The following is a 19,876-nucleotide window of genomic DNA, read 5'->3' as shown; positions in this document are numbered from 1 at the left end:
TCAGCACACCTGGAAAGGAGTCCCGCATTGCTGGAGCAGCAGAGGAGAGACTGTCCTTGAAGTGCTGGCTACTCGGAGCCAGAAGATCCCTCGGAACTGGACACAACAAGCCTTGGTTGCTGCAAGAGTTGTGGTGGACAGGGGTACTGTCCTGCAAGGAGAGGCAAGGGCTATTGTCTCACAAGGTGGACAACTGGCAGAGAGGACCAGGGAGTCCACTACTTGTGATGCAGGTTCCAAAATTTTCCACAGGAGAGCAGATCAATGCAGGACGTTGTTACTGTAGATCCTTGCAGATGCAAGGGAATTACTCCTTCACTCCAAGGGAGATTCCTTCTTGCTTCTTAGTGCAGCTGGAGTCTTGCCCACCCCAGAGGATGCACAGCAGTGGAAATGTTGCAGTTGCTGGAAGGACCCCGAGAAACAATGTTGCAAGGTGAGGTCATCTCTGGAATTGCAGTCTTGTTGGTTCCAGTGGCCAGGAGCAGAAGTGGACGATGCAGAGGTGTCCTGGTGGCCAAATTTGACCATAAACCAAAATAATTCTAAATTCAGATGCAGAATAGAGAGCTGTTTTTTCCTTCCACACTAAGGTTGAATATTCCTACACAATGGTGAATTTGGAGCCAAAATCTTCATAATTAAATGAGACCAACCTTTAGAACATGAATGGACTGAAAAAATAATTATCCAGGACTAGCCATATTGGAGACATAACCGTTATGAATAACTTTAGAATATCCAAAAGCATCAAATACATTCTCTCACCAGACTGGGACAAATAAGCTGTAACGATCGTGACCTTGGCGAACATGGAAGTACTCCATGATTGAGGTAAATAACGAACAGACTGAATGGGATTATTTATTGTGTTATTATAGTCTAAATCTCTCTGCTTAAAGCAAGTAGCATTTATGCTTAAAATGCCGGTGTACTTGCTGAATTTTTACTTTTTCTAGGTCACTTTGTTTTCCATTCTAATATATATTTGTTAAATATTCTGAAATAAACCTTATTGTGAGGCTTTCCTACTTTCTATTAGTTATGGTTGTGGGTTATAATCAGATCCTTCACATGGCCAATGAGATCACTCAGTGGAGTTTGGATCTGCAGATATCTAGAAACGCATTGGGTATATAATTTTGGCCAGAGAAATCCAGATAAAAATTGTTGAGTTAGAAGTTTGGTTAGCATGTGATAATCAGCTGAAAACTGTAGACTATGGGTAGTCATTGCGGGAGATGCAGAAAAAATATTGTGGCCACAGAAATGAGTACAATGCATGCTATTTATGGTGAGTAGTACCTTAAACCCATTTGAAAAAGCTTAAGGTAAACAGTGTTAAAATGTGGCTTCTAAGTGAGCAGTGAGCAATGTCTGTCATTTACTTGGTGAAGTGTTTTAAGTGCTCTACTTCATTGTCCCCTCCCCCCCATGCGTGCCACTGTACACACACACATACACACCTCCCCCCTCCCCTGAATGTACACTTTTTATCCAACTTTTTGGGGTAGTCAGTCCATATCATTTCAATGTCCACATCTTGATACCGAAGAACTGCCCACATTTACCTTGCCTAGCAGTATATTCATTATCTTCTATTAGACGAGCCAAGCCAAAGTCTGCCACTTTGCACACTAGGTTCTCGCCTACCAAAATGTTGGCTGCACGGAGGTCTCGGTGCACATAATTCATTCGCTCTACATACGCCATGCCTGATGCAATCTAGAAGACAAACAAAATCCAGAATGTGCTTCAGGAAACACAGTAAGGTGGTACAGATTACATGAAAGCCACAAAATTTCCATCCACATTTTGGTGGTGTGCATGCATCTTACATGTTAATGGTGCCAGATACAATTGACTCTGCGACATTCACAAGCTTCTTCTGCTCATTTTGTCACGCAGTCATTAAAGGAATACCATTAATAATAATTTTCAGTGACAGTAATGTTTTTGGAATTGACAACTAACAACTGTAGCACAACTCACCTGAGCAGACATATCCACAAGCTGAGGTAGCCGCAAGTACTTGCCCATTTCACCTTTAAGGAAATCCAGGAGACTGCCTGTCAGAGAAAAAGACAAGTGCAGTAATTAACACAGTTCCAGTGTCACCATCTGATCAGATAAGAGTCTCAAAATATCATCCCTGAATTAGAACCTCAACAGCACCCCTCCCTATAATAAATCATCCATTACCAAGTCACCTAGCACTCATTCCTAGCCAGCGATCTTGGGGTGCTCTTATTCATTACCAGATCACCTCATAATATGCCACCAAAGAAATCCAAGAACCTTTTTTAAAGAATTCTTTCTAAGAGCTGTCTTAAAACCCAAATGCTTTCTAAGCACACTAAGAACTCTTTCAACAATTACATTTAAAAGCCCTTTCTAAGAACTCCAACAACTATTTCCAAGACACCGTTTCCAAGAACTCTTAGAACTTATTAGTGTGCTTAGAAAGGTTTTAGAACAACTAAGAACTCTTTCTAACAACACCTTCCTAAGACCCCCATAAGAACACTAGGTAAGATTTTTAAAAGCTCTAACAACTTTTTCAAAGAACTCTAAGAACTCTCCATTACAACTATTTTTAAGAATGCTATGCACTTTCTAGGCACTCTATGGACTGTCTAAGAACCCCTATCTAAGAACACCTTTCTGGGAACCCCATTCTGGAAGCCCCATTCTAACAACACACAAACATTTTAAGAACTCCAATAACTCTTTCTAAGAAATCTCTAGCATACCTATTTCTAACAATCCTTTCTAGGAATGCTATGAACTCTTTCTAGGCGCTCTTTGGACTCTCTCTTTCTCTCAGAACTCTCAGAACTCACTCACTCGCTCTCAGAACTCACTCACTCGCTCTCAGAACTCACTCACTCGCTCTCAGAACTAACTCTCCCGCTCTCTCTCTCTCTCTCAGAACTAACTCTCCCGCTCTCTCTCTCTCTCTCAGAACTAACTCTCCCGCTCTCTCTCTCTCTCTCAGAACTAACTCTCCCGCTCTCTCTCTCTCTCTCAGAACTAACTCTCCCGCTCTCTCTCTCTCTCTCAGAACTAACTCTCCCGCTCTCTCTCTCTCTCAGAACTAACTCTCCCGCTCTCTCTCTCTCTCTCTCTCTCAGAACTAACTCTCCCGCTCTCTCTCTCTCTCTCTCTCAGAACTAACTCTCCCGCTCTCTCTCTCTCTCTCTCTCTCAGAACTAACTCTCCCGCTCTCTCTCTCTCTCTCTCTCTCTCAGAACTAACTCTCCCGCTCTCTCTCTCTCTCTCTCTCTCTCAGAACTAACTCTCCCGCTCTCTCTCTCTCTCTCTCAGAACTAACTCTCCCGCTCTCTCTCTCTCTCTCTCTCTCAGAACTAACTCTCCCGCTCTCTCTCTCTCTCAGAACTAACTCTCCCGCTCTCTCTCTCTCTCTCTCTCTCTCAGAACTAACTCTCCCGCTCTCTCTCTCTCTCTCTCTCTCTCTCAGAACTAACTCTCCCGCTCTCTCTCTCTCTCAGAACTAACTCTCCCGCTCTCTCTCTCTCTCAGAACTAACTCTCCCGCTCTCTCTCTCTCTCAGAACTAACTCTCCCGCTCTCTCTCTCTCAGAACTAACTCTCCCGCTCTCTCTCTCTCTCTCAGAACTAACTCTCCCGCTCTCTCTCTCTCTCTCAGAACTAACTCTCCCGCTCTCTCTCTCTCTCTCTCAGAACTAACTCTCCCGCTCTCTCTCTCTCTCTCTCTCTCTCAGAACTAACTCTCCCGCTCTCTCTCTCTCTCTCTCTCTCAGAACTAACTCTCCCGCTCTCTCTCTCGCTCTCAGAACTAACTCTCCCGCTCTCTCTCGCTCTCAGAACTAACTCTCCCGCTCTCTCTCGCTCTCAGAACTAACTCTCCCGCTCTCTCTCGCTCTCAGAACTAACTCTCCCGCTCTCTCTCGCTCTCAGAACTAACTCTCCCGCTCTCTCTCGCTCTCAGAACTAACTCTCCCGCTCTCTCTCTCTCTCTCAGAACTAACTCTCCCGCTCTCTCTCTCTCTCTCAGAACTAACTCTCCCGCTCTCTCTCTCTCTCTCAGAACTAACTCTCCCGCTCTCTCTCTCTCTCTCAGAACTAACTCTCCCGCTCTCTCTCTCTCTCTCAGAACTAACTCTCCCGCTCTCTCTCTCTCTCTCTCTCTCAGAACTAACTCTCCCGCTCTCTCTCTCTCTCTCTCTCTCAGAACTAACTCTCCCGCTCTCTCTCTCTCTCTCTCTCAGAACTAACTCTCCCGCTCTCTCTCTCTCTCTCTCAGAACTAACTCTCCCGCTCTCTCTCTCTCTCTCTCTCTCTCAGAACTAACTCTCCCGCTCTCTCTCTCAGAACTAACTCTCCCGCTCTCTCTCTCTCTCAGAACTAACTCTCCCGCTCTCTCTCTCTCTCAGAACTAACTCTCCCGCTCTCTCTCTCTCTCTCTCAGAACTAACTCTCCCGCTCTCTCTCTCTCTCTCAGAACTAACTCTCCCGCTCTCTCTCTCTCTCTCAGAACTAACTCTCCCGCTCTCTCTCTCTCTCTCAGAACTAACTCTCCCGCTCTCTCTCTCTCTCTCTCTCTCTCAGAACTAACTCTCCCGCTCTCTCTCTCTCTCTCAGAACTAACTCTCCCGCTCTCTCTCGCTCTCAGAACTAACTCTCCCGCTCTCTCTCGCTCTCAGAACTAACTCTCCCGCTCTCTCTCGCTCTCAGAACTAACTCTCCCGCTCTCTCTCGCTCTCAGAACTAACTCTCCCGCTCTCTCTCTCTCTCTCAGAACTAACTCTCCCGCTCTCTCTCTCTCTCTCAGAACTAACTCTCCCGCTCTCTCTCTCTCTCTCAGAACTAACTCTCCCGCTCTCTCTCTCTCTCTCAGAACTAACTCTCCCGCTCTCTCTCTCTCTCTCAGAACTAACTCTCCCGCTCTCTCTCTCTCTCTCTCTCTCAGAACTAACTCTCCCGCTCTCTCTCTCTCTCTCTCTCTCAGAACTAACTCTCCCGCTCTCTCTCTCTCTCTCTCTCTCTCTCAGAACTAACTCTCCCGCTCTCTCTCTCTCTCTCTCTCTCTCTCAGAACTAACTCTCCCGCTCTCTCTCTCTCTCTCTCTCAGAACTAACTCTCCCGCTCTCTCTCTCTCTCTCTCTCAGAACTAACTCTCCCGCTCTCTCTCTCTCTCAGAACTAACTCTCCCGCTCTCTCTCTCTCTCAGAACTAACTCTCCCGCTCTCTCTCTCTCTCAGAACTAACTCTCCCGCTCTCTCTCTCTCTCAGAACTAACTCTCCCGCTCTCTCTCTCTCTCTCAGAACTAACTCTCCCGCTCTCTCTCTCTCTCTCAGAACTAACTCTCCCGCTCTCTCTCTCTCTCTCAGAACTAACTCTCCCGCTCTCTCTCTCTCAGAACTAACTCTCCCGCTCTCTCTCTCTCTCTCAGAACTAACTCTCCCGCTCTCTCTCTCGCTCTCAGAACTAACTCTCCCGCTCTCTCTCGCTCTCAGAACTAACTCTCCCGCTCTCTCTCGCTCTCAGAACTAACTCTCCCGCTCTCTCTCGCTCTCAGAACTAACTCTCCCGCTCCCTCACTCACTCTCAGAAAACCCCCCTCTCACTCACTCTCAGAAAACCCCCCCTCTCACTCACTCTCAGAAAACCCCCCCTCTCACTCACTCTCAGAAAACCCCCCCTCTCACTCACTCTCAGAAAACCCCCCCTCTCACTCACTCTCAGAAAACCCCCCCTCTCACTCACTCTCAGAAAACCCCCCTCTCACTCACTCTCAGAAAACCCCCCTCTCACTCACTCTCAGAAAACCCCCCCTCTCACTCACTCTCAGAAAACCCCCCCTCTCACTCACTCTCAGAAAACCCCCCCTCTCACTCACTCTCAGAAAACCCCCCCTCTCACTCACTCTCAGAAAACCCCCCCTCTCACTCACTCTCAGAAACCCCCCCCCCCTCACTCACTCTCAGAAAACCCCCTCTCTCACTCACTCTCAGAAAACCCCCTCTCTCACTCACTCTCAGAAAACCCCCTCTCTCACTCACTCTCAGAAAACCCCCTCTCTCACTCACTCTCAGAAAACCCCCTCTCTCACTCACTCTCAGAAAACCCCCTCTCACTCACTCTCAGAAAACCCCCTCTCACTCACTCTCAGAAAACCCCCTCTCACTCACTCTCAGAAAACCCCCTCTCTCACTCACTCTCAGAAAACCCCCTCTCTCACTCACTCTCAGAAAACCCCCTCTCTCACTCACTCTCAGAAAACCCCCTCTCTCACTCACTCTCAGAAAACCCCCTCTCTCACTCACTCTCAGAAAACCCCCTCTCTCACTCACTCTCAGAAAACCCCCTCTCTCACTCACTCTCAGAAAACCCCCTCTCTCACTCACTCTCAGAAAACCCCCTCTCTCACTCACTCTCAGAAAACCCCCTCTCACTCACTCTCAGAAAACCCCCTCTCACTCACTCTCAGAAAACCCCCTCTCACTCACTCTCAGAAAACCCCCTCTCACTCACTCTCAGAAAACCCCCTCTCACTCACTCTCAGAAAACCCCCTCTCACTCACTCTCAGAAAACCCCCTCTCACTCACTCTCAGAAAACCCCCTCTCACTCACTCTCAGAAAACCCCCTCTCACTCACTCTCAGAAAACCCCCTCTCTCACTCACTCTCAGAAAACCCCCTCTCTCACTCACTCTCAGAAAACCCCCTCTCTCACTCACTCTCAGAAAACCCCCTCTCACTCACTCTCAGAAAACCCCCTCTCACTCACTCTCAGAAAACCCCCTCTCTCACTCACTCTCAGAAAACCCCCTCTCTCACTCACTCTCAGAAAACCCCCTCTCTCACTCACTCTCAGAAAACCCCCTCTCTCACTCACTCTCAGAAAACCCCCTCTCTCACTCACTCTCAGAAAACCCCCTCTCTCACTCACTCTCAGAAAACCCTCTCACTCACTCTCAGAAAACCCTCTCTCACTCACTCTCAGAAAACCCTCTCTCAGAGAACTCTCTCTCTCAGAATCTTGCCAAGGACCCCTGCTAAGGAAACTTTCTACAAACGTTTAGAACTCAAATAGCTCCTTAGAAATAGTTCTTAGTTAATAGATATTATTCTTCGAAGAATCCTTTCTAAATACTCTTAAAAAAACATTCTAAGAATAATAATAACTTTTTCTTAGCACACTAATAAATGTCTAAGCACTCTAATAACTCAAAGGCTTCTGTCTATGGACTCTGGGCCTGATTTAGAACTTGGCGGAGGGGAATATTCCGTCACAAAAGTAGCAGATATCCTATCTACCCTATTATGATCCCAATATATCGTATGGGGATCGTAATACGGTGGATGGGATATCCGCCACATTTGTGATGGAGTATTCCATCCACTAAATTCTAAATAAGGCCTTCATTCCAAGGACTCTTTATAAAAATTCTAAGTAATCTTTTTTTAAACTCTTTCAAAGGACTAAGAATTATTTCTAAGAACTATTAGACCTCTCGTTTCAAACTCTTTGACCTCTTTCTACAAACTTAGATCTCTTCCGGAGGATTTTTTTTTTTTAGAGACTTTCATGTAAAATACTCATCAACTAGCATTTATCACTTTATTAGATTTTCCCCACACATTTGATCGTTAAGAAAAAGGCATTCTTGCAACTCTTGCGACAAAAATGTCCCACACATCACCATCTGATTTAAGGGAGTGCTGATAAGAATTACACACCAGTAGAACCACTATTTTCACCTTTTGAAAACAAAGGCTGCCCAAAATGTCCCTAAATTACAAATGCCCCCCACACCCAGTTTCTGCTTCCATGACAACCTCACCCTGCACAACTAATCCCAGAGACTTCTCCAGACACTCTACCCCTTTAACACACGGAACACTGCTCAGAACCTCCCACTCCAGGTGATCTCCATTGAGTACCTCCTCGCCTAAGGAATACAACTTTCACAAGTTCTGCCAGAAAATACATTCTCAATCTGTAGCCCTTCATTGGGATCCTCTGTCCATGACCAACTAATTTTTGGACTATTTTCAGAAATGTGCATTTAGTAGATCCTAAAAAAAAAAACATCCCCGGGCATCACTTGTCCGAGGGGGTTGCTATCCACCAAAAAAACAACGTGACAGAGGAGAGTATGTTTAGCTCGTTTCACACCTTTGCTCATGTATTCAGTGACAATGTAGATTGGCTCTTCTGAAACCACAGCATACAGTTGCACCAGCTTCTCATGGCGTAGCTTTTTCATAACTTGGGCCTCCTGAAGAAAGGCTTCTGGTGACATAGTCCCAGGTTTGAGGGTTTTTATGGCCACTCTGGTGGTGCCGTTCCAGGTTCCTATGAAATAAAGGAAAAACACTCTGGTGAGATTACGCACCATGCACATTTTCCAGTCAAGTGGCTGCAGCACCACTGCTACAAAAATAACATGGTGGGAGTTTGGTACTGGAAAACATCTGTTTAAAATGGAGGAATGGGGTTGTTGTGTACTTACTGGAAAGGAAGAGGCTTTGATGCTTATGGAAAAGGACAAAGCAGACATCACACATACATATACAATGTGGAATTGAGAAATCTGATCTTTCAATCCTTAACAAATTCCACTTTAGCACTGAATTAAAAGAAGAAGTAGGATACCAAAAGTTGCAACTTTTGCAACTAGCATGTGGCTTGACTTAGGTGGGTTTATTTGCGCATGCTCCCCACCCCCAACAAATGACAGAAAGATATGTACAAAACTTAGCAAGCTGAAACATAACCAAATGCACCAATTGGGAGACAGATTTCTTACAGATTTGCCAAATTATGCTAAGGTTGTAGGGAGACAAAATGGCTTTTCGCTGGAAACAGAGATTGAAGCATAACTACACATTCCCTGTCTCTGAATGCATGATTTACATGTCACTGATAATGTCCTGTAGCACACACTGCATTCTCAGTTACTTCGGAGGACACATTACTTCCTGGTGAGAACTAAAATCTAGCACAAGACCAATAGAGGAGTCATGTCTCCAGGCAGCTAGCATGGGGGTATTTTACTACTGGTAGAATTCAACAAAAATACTAATCACTCATTTTCTATTTAAATGTTTTATATATCACAAAAAACAAATATTGGACCACAAGAATACGAATGTCCAAATCTCAAAATGAATCCAAAACAAGTTCTCTGCTTCTCTAGTTCATGTTCTAACAAACTAAAGTTCCTTCCCCCAAAAACATTTTATGTAGGTGGTCATTAGCTTTGATCTGGATGATCAGTCCACACCAGCTTTGTAACAGCTACTTACAAGTCAGAAAAGTGCTCAAAGTCTCATATCTGGGTCAGTGCCCAAAACAGTCAACTGGGCCCTAAGTGCCTAGATATGACAGTAGGAAACGTGCAAGAAGAAGAAAAATCAAACAAATGACACATGGGCAAATATAGGTTAGTTTAGCAGAAAGCTCATTCAGATCCCCCTCAAGATACCATCATCATATTAAAACCTAATGAATGCCAATCCTTAGACACATGGTAAAGGATTTCCAGTCCAACCAAGCTCCTAGATCACGGGGATCTTATGGAGTGTAATTAAAAGGGGAAAACCAGCTGAAAAATAAGGTTGAAAGCATGAGCTACAAATAACAAAAAAACGATACACTACTGATCAGATTATATCCCTCTTTTGTGGACACGTGACTGGGCAAGTCCGCCCTATCAGTCAATAACAATGAAAGAATTTAAATTGCCCACTGGTACATTTTTATGTTATAGTGACAAATGGCAAGACATTTCTCTCCTTTAATTCCCCACCCACCTTCAAAGAAGCACTACCCAAATTCACACAACAGTATACCTCTCCTCATCGAAATATTTTGTGGGTTCATCTGATCTAACACCATGGTGTAAGGCCCATGCTTGCTTTTCGTTCATTAATGACAGTTATATGTGTGTGTGTTATTTGACACAAGTCAAATGCAAGCTTCGTCTTCATACGTAAAACCATATAGACTAAGAGGATGACCTATTGTGTTCAAATCAAAAAATTTGCACGCAAATTAAGTATTTTGCACTAACTACGTTCTTTCTTATATTTCCATATGCTACACACATATAAACATATACATATACACACACATATATATATATATATATATACACACACACACACACAAGTGCTGTTGTCCCCTGGATTCCCTTGGATTCTTGTGAATCCAAATTCAAGACAAAGGGATGCAACGAAAGCAGGTAAAATGGAACTCTTTCAACCTGAAATTCCTTCCCTATTCCTGAATTCTGACAAAGGAACTAAAGTTTTCTCTCTTAAACCCTAAACACTGCTGACATCACTCATACGGTGGTTAGCCCTTCCAAATTCTACGGTTTCTTTTTGAACACTAAACATCAAGGGGCAAATAAGTCTACCAGATCCCACCTTCATGAACTCAAGAACACAAAATACATTATCTCCCTCAATTACCTGATGGACATCGAGGGAGATAATGTGGGCATGGTTACCTCTCATCTTGATGAGGACACTGCCCTTATTGCAGGCCTCCTTAAAAAGCAAAAAGGAAAAATATTACCCTACTAAAAGCTATTCGGGATGCATCTTCCAAAGTTCCACAGTAACACCATAAAATGCATCGCAACATAACTGCTCTTGACTTCTTCAAAAGGCTCCAAAAGGCAGCAAGCTTCACCTTGAGAACTGCATCTCTCACATACAGTGCTGAACCTCCCACCATCCAGACCGCTCATGGAAGCCTTATACGAAGATTTCTCACACTCTTCCCGGCAAAGGGCAATAGGTTGCCCACAACTCGCTTGTTAAAGAAGACCAAACTTTGCAGATCATTCCCTAACAATTCCGCCTGGATCTGTGATGCCCTCCCTCTTCACTTCAAGAATTCTAATTTTCTAAATTAGAATTAAAAAAAAAAATCACCAGGGATGCTTCATCAAGTATCCTCTGCAAGCCTCGCTAGAGCAGCCCCTCTACTGAATGGATGAGTTTATAGTCCATATATCATCTCTGTGACCTTTGCCTATATCTCAATATATAGTTTTTGTCATCTACCTACTATTATTGGAGGGTGAGGCCATGCTCTTCCTTCCCTTTTGTGACTCTTCCCTCTCCCAGCACTCATGACATACTCCAGCTCGGTTTACTCTTTCCTTACCCCTGCTAGACTCCATAATATCCATTTTTTACTTATCTTCATAAAGACAATCCAACATACGTTTAGATTATTGTTCGGGAACTTTTATGGCTTCAGTGCCCTGCTTATCAGCAATTACGTGTCCTTGTCCTCTGTACTGCGCTCAGTGCTGTGTAGCCATGTTGCATGCACAGCTATGACCCATTATGGCTTTACGTTGCTGATTTTTCAGCCTATACCTATCCATTTTCTTCTTATTTTTATTGTATAGTGGTTAGTCCGCTATTGTGGTCTCACTATAATCAACTACAGTCATGTGTTGATTTTTGTTTTATAAATTGCAAGTTTGGACATCCATGAACACTGTGCTGTGCTGCAGGGCCTGCCCATTCCTTCATTACCTCGGTTTGATGCTAAAAATCTTTGTGCACACCAGTTGACATTGTGAATCTCTGGCCTGACTATCTCTCAAACCAATTTTTAGGAGGAGTTAACCATAAAAGAAACCAGTAAATTTCAAAACGCTGCAAAGTACCCAAGTGGCCAGCAGATGGTGCTGGTTGCTTCTGCAACGGACGAGTTAAATCAGACCGCAGATATTTTCACAGAAACCAAGGTAGCCCAGCTGTCTGCTGATAAAACTGCTCTGTGCTATCGTCCTCTGTAGCACAACACCGTGATATAAATACAACCTCCTCGTACATCGCAGAGGAGAAAGTTCAACTAACGCACTAAGTAGGATGCAAGCTGGTGATCTTTAATCGAGGTGAGGCATGAATCGGCTGGAATCAAAATGAAAAACTGTCAACTTCCTCCAGGCAGATCCGTGGGGGTGTCGAAGTGCTTCTTAACCAAGCAACGTCTTTTAACAAGCATTGGAAAAACCAATAAGTCTCGCCAATGCAAGAGCTATTGGCTTTGCCAATGTATTTAGCCATGTTGTACAACAGTGTAGCTGCAGTTCAGCATGGCTAAAAGTTAGTGACGTAGAGAGGACTGGTGTGGAGTGTAATAGAGTGGAATGGCAAAGGGTGGACTAGAGTGTTATAGAGTGGAGCAGCAGAAAATTGTGTATTGGAGTAGCAGAGTGTGGAGTCCCATAAAGTGGTATACAGTGGAGGGGCACAGAATGGACTGGTGTAGAGTGCATTGGAAACGAGTGGCATTGAGAGCAGTTGCATTGATTTCAGCAGCATACAATGCAGCACTGTAGAATGCAGTGGCACAGATTAGAGTGGTGCATAGTAAAGTGCAGGGGGGCAGAGTGCAGCGGCGCGGTGTGGAGTGATGCAGTGGCACAGAGTAGATCGAGTGGAATAGAGTGCAGTGGTGTAGAGTGCAGAGTAGAGTCAAGTGGCACAGAGTGCAGTGGCAGAGGGTGGTGCAGAGTACAGTATTGTGCCGCAGAGTATAGTGGTGTAGAGTGCAGAGTAGAGCCGAGTGGCATAGATTGCAGTCGCGTAGTGGTGAAGAGTATAGTGCCACAGACTGAGTGGCGTAGAGTGGAGTGGCATAGAGTGAAGTAGAGTAGAGTGGCAGAGTTCAAGGGCAGAGAGTGCAGTTTTGTATCACAGAGTGGCGGAGTGCAGTGAGCAGTGGCTTAGAGAGTAGCAGTGAGTGCAGTGGTTAAGAGTAGAGTGGCAAAGAACGCAGTGGCATAGAGTAGATTGCTTTAGAGTAGGGTGAAATGGCGCAGAATGGAGTGGTGCAGGGTAGAATGCAGTTGCGTAGAGTAGCATAGAGTAATGGTGTACAGTAAAGTAGTGTAGAGTACATTGGTTCAGAGAGGATTAGAGTGGTGTACAGTGGATTGGCATAGAGTGTATAGGGATAGAGCTTATTGTCAGAGTGCAGTGGCATAAAGAGTGAGGTAGAGTACAGTTGTGTACAGTGTATTTGTGCAGATTAGACTGGTGTGGCCTAGACTGGAGTGGTGTAGAGTGCAGTGGCGAACAGCGCAGTAGTATAGAGTATAGTGGCGAAGACTGCATTGGGTAGCATGGAGTGTTACAGGGTAAAAAAAGAGAAGGACTGTGAATTGGCTCAGAGTGCACAGGCATGGAGTGGAGTGATGCAGAGTGCAGTAGCGTGGTGTAAAGTGGAATGGTGCAAAGTAGTATCCAGTGTGGTGGACTGGTGCAGAGTGGAGTGGTGCAGAGTGGAGTAGTCCTGTGTAGTAAAATGACCATACATTTGCACAGACATACAGTTTACTAATAAAACGATAAGGTGCACAGACGAAAATGTGTGGAAATTGCAATAGCTACTGTAATGATTTGCTTTGATCATATTAAAATATTTGTTTGCAAAACACTTCAGAAAGAGCAAAGAATGTGCATTTGTGTTCCTAATTCTGATATATTCCGAAATACTTACACTGTTCATTTAAATGTTGCTGTGTGCTAGGAAAAAAACGAATTTCTACCCCCGGTATCCAACAGGACTGTCACCTAAAACCCCTCACTTTGAAGTCAAAGAAAGAAAATTGAACAATGACACTTGGAAGACAGCATCTGACATTTGACCTCAGCCTTTGAATGCACAGCAGATGTGTTGAGATGAGGACAAGAATTACAGGCCTGTTTACAGAAAGGGTGCACTGGAAGGGTACTGTAAAAGTTTAGACAAGGGAAGGTACGAGCTCAACCTGGAGAGCCTAAAACAAATAAAGCTAGCAAATGAAAAGCAAGAAATGTCTGTTACAAACCAGAAAGTCAATTGCAAGAAACAGGGAGAATGCATTCTAATGTCAGCTTTCTGAATGTCCCCAAGATGTCTTCAGCAAACCAGACACCTGCCCTTTCTAGGCCTGGGACCTAGAAAAGGTGGTCAACTCATGTATTTCCCAGAACATTATTTAAATGATTTGATTAAAAAGTCATAGAATCTCAATAGTAAATGATGACATATTCAAGTCCATACATAGTTTGTTTTAAAGATTAACCATCTCCGGGAAATGTGGAGACTCAGTTATTATTTGTGAATGAGAATTTAGTTACAGGTGAGAGATTTAAATAACAAAATGTACCCACGTCTTAATCACAGGCAGCAGGACACCTATTACAGGCTCAAACAGTAGCGCTATGACGTGAACTACAGAAAGCAGAAGGGTTGCAATAGTTTTACAGTCTCAGGCCTTAGTAGTTGTCACACAAAACATTATCGATAAGAACGATGAAATTCTTCCACTCAATTGTTAATATGACATGGCAGCGAGTGTGTTTGGGCAACCAAGGAACCAGCAATAATTCTGCTGTACTCAGCAGGAATTATCACTCAATTATCTAGTTGAACCATCGTGTATAATACATTTCGAAAAACCATAATAATCTATTAGGAATTAGATTTCTAAATTATAGATTTCCAAATGATAATTACAACACATTACGACATAATACATTTTCAGAAAATACATTTCCAAATAATGTTGGGAAATGCCACAAGTCTGTCCACAAAGAAAGGCTTAGCACTTTCTGAAAATACACTAATTTTCTGTCAAATTGAAACTTTTTGTATATTTTTATTCCCCAAAAGTTATATTTGCAAGTTTCACGAAAACAACACTTTCGGTCCTGAAATGCCAGGTTTTTATTTTTCGTCAATACATGTTGGTTCCCAAACATACACTTGTCATGTACACAACATACTCAAATAGGCCACTACCAACACATTGACAGAATATATCTGAATGCCTTTATTTCACCATGATAAGCTAAGTATTTCCATTACACACTAAGAATTCTCACAATATGACCACCGTTATTCCAAAGAAGTCGGTACTGCAGGCGTGGGCTACCTCATGTCTAATACGCCCATAATATACTAAGTCCACCGTTATCTGAAATCTGGATCCCATCTTGACAGAGATGCTCTAAACATGCCATTAATGGCCAGCAGCCTGGAGGGACAGCATGCCAGATGTGCGCCCATATTTCCAAACAGGCACACGATATGCGAGCAGCCTTTTTACAATGTATATATGGGTTATATGTAGAGTTCAAGTTACGCACGTGTTGATCTCAAAGTGTTCTTGCTATCAACAACCCACAGCCCCAGTTGACTCTCCACTTTTCCGTTCGCGATGCTTAACCTCTCAAGTTCTCCACGCACATATGTCCATCCAATTCGTCATCATTTTACCTTTAAACAACTACAAAAGCAGTTCAATGCAGTTATATCGTCCTACACTCAGTACTCTTGGGTTTCGTGCTCAAGTAAGTTGTATTTCAACACAGACAGTAAATGTTGCACTGGTCCTTCCCCCATAAAGTTTCAATGTCTGGACTCCACATCTGCACAACTGGGCCCAAACATGTATGGGGTTACACCAAGAGTGTCGATGGAACCAACTAGCCGGGCTATTTCATCTCTAGGTTCCACTGTCAGGTATCCTACATGGCTTTCTAGATTTGCCATACAGATGATAGCACGAGAGAGAATTACAAGCTACATATGAGCGGAGTAGCTTTGATCGTTTATTTGGCCAGAGACTGAAGTGGAAGGAAAGTCAGTGGCGGTGGAGGCATCTGGCCAGTTTACAAAAGATAAAGCTTTTGGGGGCACCTCCAGGACTAGTTGTGGGGGTGTTTAATCGGATTTGGCCAATTTGTGCAGTTAAATTATGAGAGTGGTGTGATGACCCTCATGATGTGATCCCGACCCAACTGTGCAAGCCTTAGCTTTGCTGCCTCTGACTTGAATGTTTTTTTTATGTACGGTTGTTGTTTCTATCGTGTTTTATTGTACATTTATGATCTTTGCTGATCAAAATAAAGTAAAAATGATGATGAATTGGATGGACTTATGTGCGTGGAGAACTTGAGAGGTTACGCATCATGAACGGAGAAGTGGAGAGTCAACTGGGGGAACATAGTAAGGAGAGAATTCATTATGAAGACAAACCAGGACCATGAGTGTTCTGCACTTGGAGGTCACCACGTCTGCAACTTCAGATTGGAACCTTAGTTGGAATGAGTGAAGCCATTTTATGAGGTGACACTGTGTACTCACTTTTTTTTTTTTTTTTTTTTTTTTTTTTTTTTTAAGACATGTGCCCTTTGTCGTCTGGCTAGTTGGCAGTGGAGGAAGCTGGAAAGGGGACAATATATAATCGAGCTTGGCATCATCTTTAATGACTGCTATGTTGTGCGTATTAGGTTTAGCACAATGTAGATATACATGTTTTAGAGTTGCTGATTTTGTAAAACGACAATGGATGGTTCTAAATGCAGTTTTATTGTCGAATCTGTTTTATTCTCTAACAGTGGTTCTGTTTTTGCTTGTAAAAGCTATCCCATCGGTTCCAAGCAGCACCTGTTCTGTCATTTAAATCAACAACATGTATTCTGGGAGAGTATAGTGTGGAGAATGGGGTCAGAAAAGCAGGCAAGATAAGCAGCATATATTTTAAAGATCAACATAGTATCAGCCATACATGAATAGGATATTGCGAGTCACCTTGGTCGGTGGCTTGGTCTCACAACATTCAGAGACTCAGTCATTTTCAATATCCTCATAATAGGAGGTTACGGCTATCTTTATCCCCTAAAGATGTCATGCTAAAGGTTGATGATTCAAAGACATTTTAAAACAATGACTTATTTCCTTTTGCAGTGAAAATGCAACATGTGCTATCCGTAGCTGCATAAATATCACTAGAAGTTGAGTTTGAAAGATTGAGACTACTTATCACCAAGTTTCTGCCCAACTATATAACATTGATTCTTGAGTGGGTTCAATCTGATTTTACTTTGTAGAAGAGTAAAGTTGGCTCTCTTACTTATGACAATATGGGATGGGTCATTCCATCTCATGGGAGACAGTAGCATTATGTCAGGTAGAGTAACCACCTGTCCATATTTTTCATGGACTGTTTAGAATTATAGTGCTGTGTCCGTGAAAGCTTGAAGTGCCTATTGTGGATGCCATTTGGCCATAATTTCCTGCAAAAAAAGTCATCAGCAAAAAAGGCAGCAGGAAAAAGAAAATAATCTGAACATTGTGACCACGTTCCTGGGCTTTGTCTGACTTCAGGAGAAAGATAAGCAAGACACTGATTGGTAATAACAGACGTCAACCAAAAAAAATACTAGAGGAGAATTCCAGACCCTACCACTAGATGGTAGAATAATGCCCTGTATGTTAATCAAAACTTAATAAATGCCTGCTCACACAAGTGTTCAAGGAGCTTAAGGTGTGAGAAAGAATTGAGTCTGCCTTCCACCGTACTCCCACAGAGGTAGGGGGCGGAGGGCAAGGCATGGTAGGATTCCCATAGATCAGTGCTTAATTTGTAAATAAATAGGTGGTGGTGCCCAAAACTCTCTTCTTAAACACACGACTGCTGCAAATCAATGTGCGAACACAGAATACTGAGGTAGCGTTAGACTAAAGCCATCCTGGGCCTCTTTAATCCATTTACTGCCAGTCCCTGCCCCTTCAGCTCACTCTTGCAGCTTTCTGCTTTCTCCCATTGAGACACTTTTTCGTTTTTCTCTTCCTCTGTCTTTCCCATATGTGTCTTTTGCTCGCAGTAAATGCTCGAGGCAGAAAAATAGGTTCCAACCCTCAAAAATAATTGCTGGTGCTCTGCACCAGAAACAACAAGCACAAATTAAGCACTGCCAATGATAAGTCTACACACATCTCTTCAACTAACAACTGATCTAGCAAGTCTGAAACGTTCAAGGCCTCTCTTACGACCACACCCTTAGTCTGCAGTCTAAATTTGAAGAATAAGTAGGAGTACATATATAAAGATGCACTGCATTTGAAGCATTTCTCAGGCTCCCTTTTAACTTTTACATGTACTCACTTGTAGGAGCAAAGAATGCATGAACTGAGTGGTAGGTAGAAAGAATGTTTAAGGTATGAAATTCCCTTTGTGAGTTTTTGAAGTTTCTTGACCCCAAGTCTGCCCAAGGCTACTACATTTTACATAGCTATCGGTTGTGCAAAAGGAAGAAGTTTACCCGCAATTTGTGGAAAATTATGGGAAGTAGTTATAGAATGTTTCTCAGAGCTGTTTCCTACACAAGATAACCACAGTGATCTGACAATGTTTCACTGAATTTAGTGCCATCGTGCCCCTGAAGTCTCATCAACGTGCTGTATTACATTTTGCAAGGGAGCATACTTTCCTTCATCAGATGATTTACTCGTCAGTTTGAGTATTCATTTTTCTCCTAAATTTCGAAATATTGCAATCACCAGGTTACTTAAGGGAATACAGCATTAATGCGCCATAACACAAAGTTGTTCTGAAAGAACTCTGAGCAGGGTTAACATGGAAGGGAGTGCTTTCTCAACCACTACCCCATCTCAGCCAACGTTGGGTTCAGACATTAAAATTAATTAGAGAGAAGAGAAGAATACGAGAGCTCAATAAATGAACAAGTGCCAGGAACGTGTATATTTGGAATGCCATAAGGTTTTTGGAAGGACATGGCAGAATGGGGAACCGTAGATGATTTATTTTGAACAGCATGCAGTAATCAGGCCTAACCATTATTTTTCTCATACAATACCACTGCCAGCAGAGCGGGACTAGAAACCAGAATGATCGCTGGGATAAATGTTCAAACCAGCCTTATTTTGCAGGAGGCAGTGACTGGAATGAGCCCACTGAATCATGGGTAGGCTATAGCAGTCCAGATACACTGAAAGTGCCCCTCCGCACGCAGCCCACAATGGAAATACCAGAGTGGGACAACAGAAACAAACTTAAACCTATTTTGACTCGTTCTTGGGTTGACTATCTGTTTACTTACTTTTATATTATTGCCCGACCTTCTAAGACGTGTCCTTAAAAGTGAGCGTTCGTCTGAATTTTTTACAGCCAGTGCAAAGAATTTGCCCCCATGCCTGGTTATCACCCTAACGTCCGGTAATAAACTTTTGTATAGTTGTTTAGACTATACATTTGGGACACGTGATCTACATACTGAAAAGTACCATGAAATATCTTTTGTACTGCCCTGCAAATTCTCACACAAATACAAAAAGTTGGAAAGCTGCAAAATATGGGGAACACATATAGCTAAGGGGTGCTAACAAAAAGAAGTTGCTCGCCCCACTAAAAATCCATTTGCATCCTGCAGCTTCGTCCAAATGAGCCAACACTAACAAATGTTTCACATGAAGGCAAGAAATATAGGAAAAAATAAATTCGACTGGAGAATGTCCATTGCAACTAGTAAACTGCATTAATGCTAGATGTTTTTGAGATAGAACCAGAAAGGACAGGATATGGACACTTTGTATCACAAACATTTCTATTATAACTCCAGACAGATTTCTGCTCCTAGGTTTCCAGATGATTCACGTGCACTATGCATGTTTGGCACATGCATTTAAACTCAGAATTCTTACATTTGTGCCTATTTAGAATATGGAAACTGTACAGCAGTTACAACTAGATTGAAACATACGATATTTCTATACCTTAAGAGCTCTGGGGCTTGCGCCGTGAAGCAGAGCCTTGTTGTCAAAAGATTTTTGATTTTAGCAGGTAAACTTACCCATCCACACTTCTCCGAAGCAACCCTGACCCAGTTTTACTTCCAGACGTAGAGATTCTCGAGGGATTTCCCAGGCATCCTTAGCCAGACCTTGAGTTTGAGGCTTCGCAGTTGGGCAAACATTGGTCAGCCGGTGACACAAACCATCAGCGTGTTCTAGATTAAATTTGGGGACAACCGATGAGTGTATATATATTAAATGGCC

The 19,876-nt window shown here is 43.2% G+C and overlaps 1 protein-coding gene across 4 annotated transcripts in view; it reads right to left on the bottom strand.

Moving 5' to 3' along the window:
* The window catches only part of SRC (SRC proto-oncogene, non-receptor tyrosine kinase), a 194,686-nt gene that overhangs the window by 26,867 nt on the left and 147,943 nt on the right, over window positions 1–19,876 (bottom strand). For all 4 annotated transcript variants that reach the window (XM_069243727.1, XM_069243731.1, XM_069243730.1 and 1 more), the window contains 4 exons: window positions 19,672–19,827; window positions 8,168–8,347; window positions 1,993–2,069; window positions 1,572–1,725 (listed from right to left, as the gene is read on the bottom strand). In XM_069243727.1, the coding sequence (XP_069099828.1) occupies window positions 1,572–1,725; window positions 1,993–2,069; window positions 8,168–8,347; window positions 19,672–19,827 (567 nt within the window). The remainder of the gene's footprint in view (window positions 1–1,571; window positions 1,726–1,992; window positions 2,070–8,167; window positions 8,348–19,671; window positions 19,828–19,876) is intronic.

Source organism: Pleurodeles waltl, chromosome 7, assembly GCF_031143425.1.
Source record: "Pleurodeles waltl isolate 20211129_DDA chromosome 7, aPleWal1.hap1.20221129, whole genome shotgun sequence".
Classification (NCBI taxonomy): Eukaryota; Metazoa; Chordata; class Amphibia; order Caudata; family Salamandridae; genus Pleurodeles; species Pleurodeles waltl.
The sequence above is the reverse complement of the archived record's forward strand: the minus strand, read 5'-3'. Positions and strand labels throughout refer to the sequence as shown.